Genomic DNA, 13,709 nt, shown 5'->3' on the forward strand with positions numbered 1-13,709 from the left:
ACTCAACTAGATGAATGAAAGGGGAATCTTTCCCCAGCTGAGTTAGCAGGAGCCATCATCTCCGCTGGGAGCTGCTTTTGGTATGTTTTACACAGTGACGAAATACCATCAGGAAAACAATGGGAAACTTAATCCTTTCAAAATGACAGCTCTGCCACCATCAGAACACATCAGCAAGCTCTGTCTTTAATCTGGTGTTCTGACATGATTGAAATCTTTGAAATCTCAGTGCTCATTTAGTTTCTGCTTGTCTTGCAATATTCCTAGTACTGCCTTGATACACAAGACAGATTTCCTTCAAGTTTCCTTTGCCTCTTTGTCATCATTTTGTATTGTTTATTCTAATAATGCTTCTAGTTGTCTTCTACTCTTTGCTATCATTGCTGCAGCAGTACCTAGCTGAGAAAACTTTCCAATAGGCTTGCTATTTCCTAGGAGAGCACTTTGGTCCAGATCCTCATTGGTAGGCACTTAACTCCCATTGAAATCAGTGGATCTACAGGCGCTGTGAGTGAGTCTCCAGGCTTCTTCCACTAGAGTGGGCACCCACCAGCCATAAAGAAGCTAGAGGAAATAAATAAATTATTTGCTTAAAATTATTTGTGAGAGAGACAAACTTTTGAGCTTACACAGAGCTCTTCTTCAGGTCTGGGAAATGTACTCAGAGCGTCACAGCTAAATACACGGTGGAACAGATTGTTTAGCTTAAGTAGTTACCACACATTTCAAGGGATCAGTCAAGGTGAACTCTGATCAGACTGGCCACTTCACCTGGACTGGTCCCTTGAAATGTGTGTTAACTACTTAAGCTAAACAATCTGTTCCACCTTGTGTTTAGCTGTGACACCCTGAGGACTGCTCTACACCAGGAAATTAAGTTGGTACAACTGCATCACTCGGGGATGTGAAAAATCTACCCCCTTGAGCGACGCATTTAAACAGACCTAACCCCCGATGTAGACAGCACTAGGTCACTGGAAAAACACTCCCATCGACCTGACTACTGGCTCTTGGGAAGATGGAATTCTTGCGCTAATGGGAGAGGCTCTCCGATCAGTGTAGGTAGCATCCTCATTGAAGTGCTGGTGCATCTGTGCCGCTGCAGAGTTTTAAGGGTAGACAAGCCCTGAGTACATTTTCCAGATCTGAAGAAGAGCTCTGTGCAAGCTCAAAAGCTTGCCTCTCTCACCAAAACAAGTTGGTCCAATAAAAGATATTACCTCACCCACCTTGTCTCTTTAATATGCTGAAACCAACACAGCTACAACAATGCATGCAAAATTGTTTGCACAGCTCTACCCATAAGATCCTCCAACTGCATGAATTAACTTGGGGAAGGAAGAGACACATCTTGCAAAATCCCCTACATTTCTCTCCCTGGAAGGTGCCACCTTGCCCGTCCTTCCACCTGAGACGGTCAGAACAGAGGTTCCCATCAGCATTCTTCCCAACAAGGTTCTGAAAGCTGCATGAGAGAAATTAATTCATAGACTTTTAAGGCCAGAAGAGACCATTGTGATGATCTAATCTGAGCTTCTGTATAACACAAATCATAGGATTTCCCTGTATTAATTCCTACGTCAGTCGCTGAGGTTAAACTATACCAGATCCCGGATGACTGGAAAAAGGCTAATGTAGTGCCAATCTTTAAAAAAGGGAAGAAGGAAGATCCTGGGAACTACAGGCCAGTCAGCCTCACCTCAGTCCCTGGAAAAATCATGGAGCAGGTCCTCAAAGAATCAATCCTGAAGCACTTGCATGAGAGGAAAGTGATCAGGAACAGCCAGCATGGATTCACCAAGGGAAGGTCATGCCTGACTAATCTAATCGCCTTTTATGATGAGATTACTGGTTCTGTGGATGAAGGGAAAGCAGTGGATGTATTGTTTCTTGACTTTAGCAAAGCTTTTGACACGGTCTCCCATAGTATTCTTGTCACCAAGTTAAGGAAGTATGGGCTGGATGAATGCACTATAAGGTGGGTAGAAAGCTGGCTAGATTGTCGGGCTCAACGGGTAGTGATCAATGGCTCCATGTCTAGTTGGCAGTCGGTATCAAGTGGAGTGCCCCAAGGGTCGGTCCTGGGGCCGGTTTTATTCAATATCTTCATAAATGATCTGGAGGATGGTGTGGATTGCACTCTCAGCAAATTTGCGGATGATACTAAACTGGGAGGAGTGGTAGATACGCTGGAGGGGAGGGATAGGATACAGAGGGACCTAGACAAATTGGAGGATTGGGCCAAAAGGAATCTGATGAGGTTCAATAAGGATAAGTGCAGGGTCCTGCACTTAGGACGGAAGAACCCAATGCACAGCTACAGACTAAGGACCGAATGGCTAGGCAGCAGTTCTGCGGAAAAGGAGCTAGGGGTGACAGTGGACGAGAAGCTGGATATGAGTCAGCAGTGTGCCCTTGTTGCCAAGAAGGCCAATGGCATTTTGGGATGTATAAGTAGGGGCATAGCGAGCAGATCGAGGGACGTGATCGTTCCCCTCTATTCGACATTGGTGAGGCCTCATCTGGAGTACTGTGTCCAGTTTTGGGCCCCACACTACAAGAAGGATGTGGATAAATTGGAGAGAGTCCAGCGAAGGGCAACAAAAATGATTAGGGGACTGGAACACATGACTTATGAGGAGAGGCTGAGGGAGCTGGGATTGTTTAGCCTGCAGAAGAGAAGAATGAGGGGGGATTTGATAGCTGCTTTCAACTACCTGAAAGGGGGTTCCAAAGAGGATGGCTCTAGACTGTTCTCAATGGTAGCAGATGACAGAACGAGGAGTAATGGTCTCAAGTTGCAGTGGGGGAGGTTTAGATTGGATATTAGGAAAAACTTTTTCACTAAGAGGGTGGTGAAACACTGGAATGAGTTACCTAGGGAGGTGGTAGAATCTCCTTCCTTAGAGGTTTTTAAGGTCAGGCTTGACAAAGCCCTGGCTGGGATGATTTAACTGGGAATTGGTCCTGCTTTGAGCAGGGGGTTGGACTAGATGACCTTCTGGGGTCCCTTCCAACCCTGATATTCTATGATTCTATGATTCTATGATCTTTTAGAAAAACATTTGATCTTGATTTAAGAAATTCCAGAGATGAAGAATCCATTACAACCCTTAGTAAGTTGCTGCAATGGTTAACTGCCCTCACTGTTAAAAATTTGCACCTTATTTTTAGTCTGAATTTGCCTAGATTCCATGTCCAGCAACTGGATCTTGTGTTACCTTTGTCTGTTAGAATGTAGAGCACTCTATTATCATACAGGGTTACTGGCTTCACTGAGGGGGGGAAGCTGTAGGTGTGATATATCTTGATTGTTGCAAGGCTTTTGACATAGATCCACATGACATTCTCATAAGCGAACAAGGGAAATGTGATCTCAATGAATTTACTACAATGTGGGTGCACAACTGGTTGAAAGACCATACTCAAAGGGTAGTTATCAAGGGTTTTCTGGAAACTGGGAGGGCGTATCTAGTGAGGTCCCACAGGGGTCTATTCTAGGTCCAGTACTATTATTTTCATTAATTGCTTGTATAATGGAGTGGAGTGTATGCTTATAAAATTTCTGAATGATGCCCTAGCTGGGAGGGGCTGAAAGCACTTTGGAGGACAGAATTAGAATTCAAAAGTACCTTGACAAATTGAAGAACTGGACTGAAATCAACAAGATGAAATTTAATAAAGACAAGTGTAAAGAACTACACTTAGGAAGAAAAAATCAAATGCACAACTACAAAATGGGGAATAGAGGATCTGGGGGTTAGAGTGGATCACAAATTGAAAATGAGTCAACAATGTGATGCAGTTACACATGGGAGGTAATTATTCCTCTCTACTTGGCAATGGTGAGGCCTCAGCTGGAGCACTGTGTCCAGTTCTGGGTGCCGCACTTTAAGAAAGATGTGGATAAACTGAACAGAGTCCAGAGGAGAGCAACACAAATGATCAAAGATTTAGAAAACCGGACCTCTGAGGAAAGGTTTAAAAAAAACTGGTCATGTTTAGACTTGAGAAAAGAAGACTGAAGGGGGAACTGATAACACTCTTCAAATATGTTAAGGGATGTTATAAAAGAGGTCAGAGTTCCATTGTTGTATGTACCCTCTGAAGGCAGGGCAAGTAATGGGCTTAATCTGCAAAAAGGGAGAAATAGGTTAGATATTAGGAAAAACTATTTAACTCTAAGGGTAGTTAAGCTCTCGAATACGCTTCCAAGGGAGGTTGTGGAATTCCCATCGTCTTTAGAACAAGTTAGACAAAACATCTTCATGGATGGTCTAGATATACTTGATCCTGTCTCAGCACAGAGGCTGGACTAGATGACCTCTCAAGGTCCCTTCTAGCCCTACATTTCTATTATGCTATTAAATTTCTGTTTCCCATGTGAGTACTTAGACACTATGATCAAGTCACCCATTAACCTTCTCTGCAATAAACTGAACAGTTTAAGCTCCATGAGTCTCACACTATAAGAGATGTTTTCTAATCCTTTATTCATTCTTGTGGCTCTTCTCTGAACCCTCTCCAATTTTCAATGCTCTTCTTGAAGTGTGGGCACCAGAACTGGACACAGTATTCCAGCAGCAGTTGCACCAGTGCCAAATAAAGAGGTAAATCTCTCTACTCCTACTCAACATTCCTGTTTATACATCCAAGTATCACGATAGCCCTTTTTGCCACAGGATCGCTCTGGGAGCTCAGGTTCACTTGCTTGTCCCTTCTGACCACTAAATCCTTTTTCAGAATCACTTCTTCCCATGTCAGGGTTCCGTCTCCTATAAGCATAGCCGACATACTTTGTTCCTAGATGTATACTTTTACACTTGTCCATATCCAAATGCACATTGTCAGCTCATGGCCAGCTTACCAAGCAATCCCTAACGCTCTCTATCAGTGATCTGTCCTCCGTATAAGTGATCTGCCTTGAGGGAAGGGGTGGAGTGGGGGCAGGGCATGGGGTGGAGCCAGGGAAAGTACCCCCAGCACATTAGAAAGTCAGCGCCTATGGCTGGGAGTGTACCTTGGTAGCTGTCAGTCCCTGCACTCTTCTGAGCACAGGGACTATGATCATGACAGGCTCTTGTGCTGGCAGTGCAAGGTGAGCAGTCTCTTTATCCACTCCTACCCACCCACCTTTTTGCAAAGGCTGGTCCCCATCTGACCTTTCACATGTGAGCTGGTACTTGCTGAATTAAAGAGATCTTGTCAGGTCTCTTTGGGCTTCTGCGCAAACCAAGAGCAAGAGGATCATTTCCGTGGCTTTTAATAGACAGAGCTTATTTTGAAAGGAAAAATATTCCCCTGCCGTGTTGGCACTGCCCTGCTAGCACAGGAGAAACAGAATGTGAAATTTAGAGAAACTGACTGGTCTGTTGTCAGAGCTGAGGGAAGTACAGGGTTAAAACTAAGAGAAGTAGTAGCATAAAGTAAATCAGACTGTCAAATTCTTTCAGTTTTATTAATCCAATGTAGTATTAATAAGATAAGAGAGCCTTAATTTTAATATATGTGTGACATTCCCCTCTGGTGTTATCTGGACCAGTGATCTGCTAGGTCTCTCCAATCCTTGACTCTGGGAGCCAGCCTTACCCTGCTCTGCTGTGAGAACCCCACTGTTCACGCACAGGTTTTGGAATGCAATGCTCCCAGCTACTTGCAACCAAATGACACTAGTTAATATCTGCGGTCCCAGACACAACCCTAGGAACCTCCATCTTGCAGTGTCCAGTTATGCCCGCTGGATGCTGCAAGCTTATATGAGTTCCTCAATTTAGCAAAGAAATTGATATGTACCAGGCTCATTATCCCAAGGAGAGTCTCTGACAGGCTTCAAACCAAACGCACTGCTTCAGGTAGAATAAACAAACAGATTTATTAACTATAAAGATAAATTTTAAGTGATTATAAGTCAAACCATAACAAGTCAGATTTGGTCAAATGAAATAAAAGCAAAACGCATTCTAAGCTGATCTTACAAACTTAGATGCTTCTCACCACAGGCTGGCTGGTTGCTTTTCAGCCAGGCTCTCCCCTTTGATCAGCGCTTCAGTCGTTTGGTGTGTAGTCTGAAGATGGAGGTAGAAGAGAGAGGAAGAGCATGGCAAACATCTCTCCCTTTTAACATGTACTTTCTTCCTTTTTGGCTTTGCCCCTCACCTTTCAGAGTCAGGTGAGCATTACCTCATCACAGCCCCAGACTGCCCAAAGGAAGGGGGTGTCTCACTCGAGAGCCTAACAGATTCTTTTGTTGCCACCTAGGCCAGCGTCTTTTGTTCCTGTGAGGCTGGGCTGGGTTTGTCCCATCCATGCCCTGATGAGGTGTGAACTGCCTCTCTGTTCTTGGTGAGTTTTTGCATGGGCTTGCTTTAAGCCATGAAGATACATTTTCAGCCTCATAATTATATACATGAAATTATAGCCTATAACATTACTGTAACAATTATTATAACTTCACTATAACAACCATGCTCAGTGCATCATGAGCCTTCCGAAGACACCCAACATAGAATCATAGAATCATAGAATCATAGAATATCAGGGTTGGAAGGGACCCCAGAAGGTCATCTAGTCCAACCCCCTGCTCAAAGCAGGACCAATTCCCAGTTAAATCATCCCAGCCAGGGCTTTGTCAAGCCTGACCTTAAAAACCTCTAAGGAAGGAGATTCTACCACCTCCCTAGGTAACGCATTCCAGTGTTTCACCACCCTCTTAGTGAAAAAGTTTTTCCTAATATCCAATCTAAACCTCCCCCACTGCAACTTGAGACCATTACTCCTCGTTCTGTCATCTGCTACCATTGAGAACAGTCTAGAGCCATCCTCTTTGGAACCCCCTTTCAGGTAGTTGAAAGCAGCTATCAAATCCCCCCTCATTCTTCTCTTCTGCAGGCTAAACAATCCCAGCTCCCTCAGCCTCTCCTCATAACTCATGTGTTCCAGTCCCCTAATCATTTTTGTTGCCCTTCGCTGGACTCTCTCCAATTTATCCACATCCTTCTTGAAGTGTGGGGCCCAAAACTGGACACAGTACTCCAGATGAGGCCTCACCAATGTCGAATAGAGGGGAACGATCACGTCCCTCGATCTGCTCGCTATGCCCCTACTTATACATCCCAAAATGCCATTGGCCTTCTTGGCAACAAGGGCACACTGCTGACTCATATCCAGCTTCTCGTCCACTGTCACCCCTAGCTCCTTTTCCGCAGAACTGCTGCCTAGCCATTCGGTCCCTAGTCTGTAGCTGTGCATTGGGTTCTTCCGTCCTAAGTGCAGGACCCTGCACTTATCCTTATTGAACCTCATCAGATTCCTTTTGGCCCAATCTTCCAATTGGTCTAGGTCCTTCTGTATCCTATCCCTCCCCTCTAGCGTATCTACCACTCCTCCCAGTTTAGTATCATCCGCAAATTTGCTGAGAGTGCAATCCACACCATCCTCCAGATCATTTATGAAGATATTGAATAAAACCGGCCCCAGGACCAACCCTTGGGGTACTCCACTTGATACCGGCTGCCAACTAGACATGGAGCCATTGATCACTACCCGTTGAGCCCGACAATCTAGCCAGCTTTCTACCCACCTTATAGTGCATTCATCCAGCCCATACTTCCTTAACTTGGTGACAAGAATACTATGGGAGACCGTGTCAAAAGCTTTGCTAAAGTCAAGAAACAATACATCCACTGCTTTCCCTTCATCCACAGAACCAGTAATCTCATCATAAAAGGTGATTAGATTAGTCAGGCATGACCTTCCCTTGGTGAATCCATGCTGGCTGTTCCTGATCACTTTCCTCTCATGCAAGTGCTTCAGGATTGATTCTTTGAGGACCTGCTCCATGATTTTTCCAGGAACTGAGGTGAGGCTGACTGGCCTGTAGTTCCCAGGATCTTCCTTCTTCCCTTTTTTAAAGATTGGCACTACATTAGCCTTTTTCCAGTCATCCGGGACTTCCCCGGTTCGCCACGAGTTTTCAAAGATAATGGCCAGTGGCTCTGCAATCACAGCCGCCAATTCCTTCAGCACTCTCGGATGCAACTCGTCCGGCCCCATGGACTTGTTGACAAACATGACAAACCTTGCATTGGATACCACACAATCATTTTATAAAGATGAAAATGGGGGTGTTCCCCGAAGGTACAGAGCATCACAATATGATTCTTAACTGATTTGTGTCTGTCCAACTGAAACAAACCCTGTTTCATCAGCAAAGAATGTTCACAATGGATTCTAACTTCATCAGCCTGAATTACACTGTCAACATTTACAGATACAGCTTAAATTTACAAGGCCGTATTTAGCAAATGAAGTGGCAGGCAGTCACAGACGTGGTATTTGTAGCTAGGTCACTACACCTGTGAATTCTGTTTCACTTTCCAAAACCTGCAATTACTATCCCTGCCATCTGTAATTTCCAGATAGTGTTTAACTTCAGCAGCAGCTGCCGCTTTTAGTTTAATTTTTTGTTTGTTTGTTTGTTTCCAAAGCCGAATGGAGAGCTGGGAATGCCATACTGTACAATCAGCTTTTTAAATTTAAAAACAAACAAATATATAAATAAAAATAGTGAGAAAGGAGAGAAAAAATATCTAGATAGAGAGGAGATGGGAGGAATCCTTTGGCAGCTCCAGCAGCATACAAACTGAGCCAGATCACCTCATCCACAGTATCAGTGTGAAGGGTCCCATGATGCAAACTTCCTGCTTCCTGCAGTGACGGGATGGGCTTTGTTCTCCTTATCCCAGCCCCTCTGCAGAGTCAGAGATCAGTGGATAGGGAAGGAGCAGACCAAGGGCAGGAGGGATGCCAGGAGTGGGGCTAGAGGGACATTCTTGTGTTGTCTGGCACACCCTCCCCCCAGCTCTCTGGAAAAACAAAAACAACTACTTCGGGAATGCACTGGATCTTCTGACTTCCCCTCCTGCTGTGGGCACCACTCTTCTCTTAGAATTATATAGAATATCAGGGTTGGAAGGGACCTCAGAAGATCATCTTGTCCAACCCCCTGCTCAAAGCAGGACCAATCCCCAATTTTGGCCCCAGATCTCTAAATGGCCCCCTCAAGGATTGAACTCACAACCCTGGGTTTAGCAGGCCAATGCTCAATGAGCTATCCCTCCCTGAAGAGCCAGGGAAGGAGCTGTGGCACCATGGCTATACTGAAACCAGGCTGCAAGGGAAAGAAGCAGACCCACAGAGGACTTCAAAGCCAGCACTTGCAGGGTTCTGGGTTACACTGCTGACCATTCTGCATTAGAGGAGCCTCCCAAGCCATTTCCCAGAATCAGGTGTCCCGTGAGTCACAGATTGATGCCTCACAGAATGATCCCAGGAAAACTAGTGTAGGGCTCCTGCTACACCCAGGAACTCCTTCTGGCCAGTATTTCTATGGAAAGACCTGACCCTGGTCTGTGAGAATTCCATGCAGAATGAAAGAGCTGTTTGCTATAGTAAGAATTCAAGTTCAAGCTGGAGGAGTAGGTGGGTGGCAGGGTGGAAGAGGATATTTCTATAGAGACTCTTCAGCAACAGCATCACCCAGCCCAGACAAGGCAGTCAATTATTTTTTGGCAAGATCCAAATTTCTTGGGCAAGGTCTAGTTAAGGTCCAGATTCCAGAGAAAATAATAATAAATAATGATGATGATAATAATAATAAGTAAATAAAAAGATTTTGGGGTCCATTCAAAAGCATCTGGCGATCTGGATTTGGCCCCCTGTCTGCCTATTTACTCCCCGAGAGAGGCAGAGTACAAGTCAACAGAATTTCAAAATACAGCAGAGAGGGGGTTGTTTCTTTTTCAATGACAGAGAGTTAACATGAAGGAGGAAAACCTAATCATCATGCAAGGCTGCTGACATAGATAGTGGGGTTATTCAAAGATAACAGGTTTCAGAGCATGGCACCCTCAGGGAACTGTTTAGAGGGCAACATTTGTTGACAATGGCTTTGTTTTAAGCTGCTACCCTATTGTAGATAACAACTGCACCGCAGCCATTTCAATGAAAACAGACTTGTGTTTGGTTTCTGGCATTCTCTAGGGTGTTTGCAACAGGGACGGACGGTGCAGACTGGGGCATGAGTGTGCTAGTACATGAAAACCAATTAGTGAAACTGACTAAAAAGTCTGCTAAAACAAAAGGGAAACTGACCAGCTTACTTTTGTTGTACAAACTGAATGAAATGCAAACAATAAAAGAGCAGCAAAATGGCTTGAATTTGTTTGATTTTTAAAAAAAAATTAGATTTGCATGATCTAAAGTCAGGTTTCAGACTAGCAGCTGTGTGAGTCTGTATTCTTTGTTAGTCTCTAAGGTGCCACAAGTACTCCTTTTCTTTTTATGATCTAAAGTGAGGCTAGTAACACAGGGATGAGAAAATTGGGGCCAGCATTCCAGCTTTCTAACCATCATGATGGTGTGGGCAATCGTGGTAAACACATCTATAGTAGTGCAATATTTTTAAATTATATCTTCTTATTTAACCTGGAAATGTCCCTTTTAGGTTGCTGAATTATATTGTTTAATTTGTAACTTACAAGAGCCATGTCCCACTGCAAACAGATCCTTGTACTTTGGATTCCTGTAACAAGAAAGTAAATGTAACAGAGTATGAATTATTAATTATCTAACTCAACAGATGTGCATGGACTTCACAGAATAAAGCCAGATTACCGCCCAAAAGAGACGACAGTCTATGGCTTGATCCTGCAAACACTTACGCATGTGACTAAAGCTTTGCATGTGCCTAATTTTTCACAGGATCAAGACCTATGCATGGACTCAGACAACAGAGGATGATGGCAACACATGGAGTGGATAAGGAAGGGCTACATCAAAGATGACAACAATAAGATTTCAGTCTCCAGGGCTCCCTGCCTTGTACATTTCACAATCGCTGAAAATATACTTTTTAAAAAACCCTATATCTTAGAGGAAGAGAGAAGAAGTCTCAGTTTCCACCATTGTGGATACAGAAGCATAGGAACTGCCAAACCATATCAGAACAAGGGTCCACCCACGCACTTACCTTGTCTGGCATTGGCCAATAATGGGTGATTCAGAGGAAGGCACATAAGTTCCATAACGTAAGATCATTCACACAGCTTTTGTCTTCTTTGCCACTTGCCTATTCGGGCTCAGTGACTTTTACAGCCTTCTTCCAAAACTCATGATTGTATGCCAGGCTGTCATGCAAATTGGTCTGTGTGCGGACCGTTGATATCTGGTCCATGTACCGAGTCTTTGGCCTCCCCCTTGCTTGTTTTCCGTCCACGATCATTGCAAGAGCCATCCTTCCAAAATAGCTCTCATATCTCTGCTGGACTTGCCCCTGGCCATGTAGCCTAGCCTCCACCAACTTGTCTCCAATTGGGGCAACCCACATTACGCTCCACACAACCTCATTTTGTTTCCTGTCACAGAGCGTCCAACCATTTGACCAGTTCAATATCTTCATTTCCATGGTGGAGAGCACGCTGGTTTCTTGTCTCGTGGCTGGCCAAGTTTCTGTTCCGTACATTAGGATGGGTCAAATTACAGTTTGATACATTCTCCCTTTTAACTTTATTGGCACCTTTTTAATCATAGAAAACTGAGATCAGCTCCCACCATTTGCACCAAGCAGCTTTGGTATGCTGTCAGGCATCACTCAGAAGGGCACCATTGTCACCAACCACTGAGCCTAGGTATTTACATTTTTTCACCATTCTAAGCTCTCTGCCTGTAATATCCTTTATAGTGGGTCCTGCTACTTCAGTTATCAAAGCCTCAGGCTTACCAACATTCACTCTTGAGTCCCAGGTGCGCAAAACTGTCTTGCCACTCTTCAGAGCTGGCTTGCGGGGTCTCATAATCTTTGCACATATCACTATGGCATCACGGAGCAGCGTATTCCAAGGCAGCTCCCTTCGTATATTCTCCCTAATCACATCCAAGCCAGCTGCAAACAAAAAAGAGCTCAATGCTGACCCCGGGTGCAAGGCAATGTTTACTAGAAATCCTCTGCTGTAGCCCCATTTGGTTTTAACTACAGTAGACATTCCATCATATATACCTGCATAAGATAGACCTATCCTTCCAGCACACCTCTCTGTCACCAACTCCACCAAACAAATTCTCTTGGAACACGATCATATGCCTTCTTCAAGTCCACAAAGATCATACACACAGACCAGAGAGGGAAGTTCCTTCCTGTCCCAGCTGGTGATTAGTTTATTCCCTGAAGCATGAGGACTGACCTGCCAATACTCTACTTTTTGATATAGAAAGCTTTAATAACTAATCCTTCTTTGCAATTTACTAAGCTATTTGCCTCAATTATGTCATGTGGCAGTGAATTCCACAGGTTAATTTTATATTCAGTTAAATCATGTTTTCTTATCCTTTTAGTATTAGTTGCCTTTTAATGCTTCTTTCTTTATCTCTCCATTTTGACTCATAATAATGACAGTAAATGATAATTTGCACTCTTTAAGAATAAAACCCAGGATCCAGACTTCCCTGCTCTAACCATTAGATCCACTGTCACTACAAAAGATTTGAAAAACACAAATCCATACCTGGGACATATCTTACAAGTCTATTGTTCTCTCTTACTTAGTATTTATTGAAGGTGATGCCCTGGTAAAGAATTCTAAAGACTTTTGAGCACAGAGGGAGGCTATGTGTAGGCTGACACCTGTTATCAATTAAAAAGATGAATTAGGCCTGGGGAAGAGAAGCTGAGTATTATTGTATGTCAATAAATGAGACCCCAGAAAGGGAAAGTTAATCTGAAACTATCAGTGGTGATGTTTTGGATTGACAAGGAAGAAGGTAAACTGGGACAGCAACAGGGCCCAGTGCAAGATTGGGTCAGGCCCTCTGCGATGTACAACTACAACCATTACCTATAGAAATAGCTACTTAGGGCTCCGATTCAGGAAAGCATCTCTACTCAGAACCGTGCTTAAAATACATGCTTAATGTACAATATCTGCTTAAAAGTGCTGGCCTGGAACAGAGACAGAGGGTTGGTCTATCCTGCAATTAGGCACATGCCCACTGACTCAGTCTCGGGGGGTTGGGGAGGGGGAGCGCTCAGGCTAAGGGGCTGTTTAACTGCAGAGTAGATGTTCAGGCTCAGGCTGCAGCCTGAGCTCTGGGACCCTCCCACCTCGCAGGGTCCTAGAGTCTGGGCTCGAGCCTGAGCCTGACTGTCTACACTGCGATTGAACAGCTCCTTAGCCTGAGTTCTGCAAACCCAAGTCATCTGCACAGGCCAACTGTGGGTTTTTAACTGCAGTGTAGACATATCCTAAGTGTCTCACTTATCCTTTTGCACATGCAGTTACCTAACTGGAACATGCAATTGAATCAGCACTTCATACTGCTCTTTTTTTTCTGTGCACAGACCAAAGCCTCTGCCTTCATATAGTTCTTTTCCTACCTCTCCCTAGGCCAGTGCAGGACTGACTCTTCCTGTATGTTCTCCAGAGATCTGTCCAATCTGGTTTTACAATTCTCAGGGGAAGGGCCTCTTATTTGTTCCATTTATTTAACCTCTTTGCCCTGGTGCTCCACACTAAGTCAGCAGTGTACTCATCTTCCACTGAAGGGCAATGGAATCCGAGCATGTGCCTGGCACATTCAGTACCACAGCAGGTGCCAGCTGGTCCATAAACCAGCACCTGGCATGGTTATCTACCACCAACGAATAATCATTGAAT

General features: G+C 44.2%; 1 protein-coding gene across 4 annotated transcripts in view; it reads right to left on the reverse strand.

Moving 5' to 3' along the window:
• DNAI1 (dynein axonemal intermediate chain 1) overlaps positions 1 to 13,709 on the reverse strand; it is a 275,448-nt gene that overhangs the window by 182,746 nt on the left and 78,993 nt on the right. For all 4 annotated transcript variants that reach the window (XR_012158826.1, XR_012158825.1, XR_012158827.1 and 1 more), the window contains one exon: positions 10,539 to 10,582. Coding sequence is in view for 1 of the 4 variants with exons in the window: in XM_073343359.1 (XP_073199460.1) it covers positions 10,539 to 10,582 (44 nt within the window). In the remaining 3 variants the exon portion in view is untranslated. The remainder of the gene's footprint in view (positions 1 to 10,538; positions 10,583 to 13,709) is intronic.

This window comes from Lepidochelys kempii, chromosome 5 (genome assembly GCF_965140265.1).
Source record: "Lepidochelys kempii isolate rLepKem1 chromosome 5, rLepKem1.hap2, whole genome shotgun sequence".
Taxonomy (NCBI): domain Eukaryota; kingdom Metazoa; phylum Chordata; order Testudines; family Cheloniidae; genus Lepidochelys; species Lepidochelys kempii.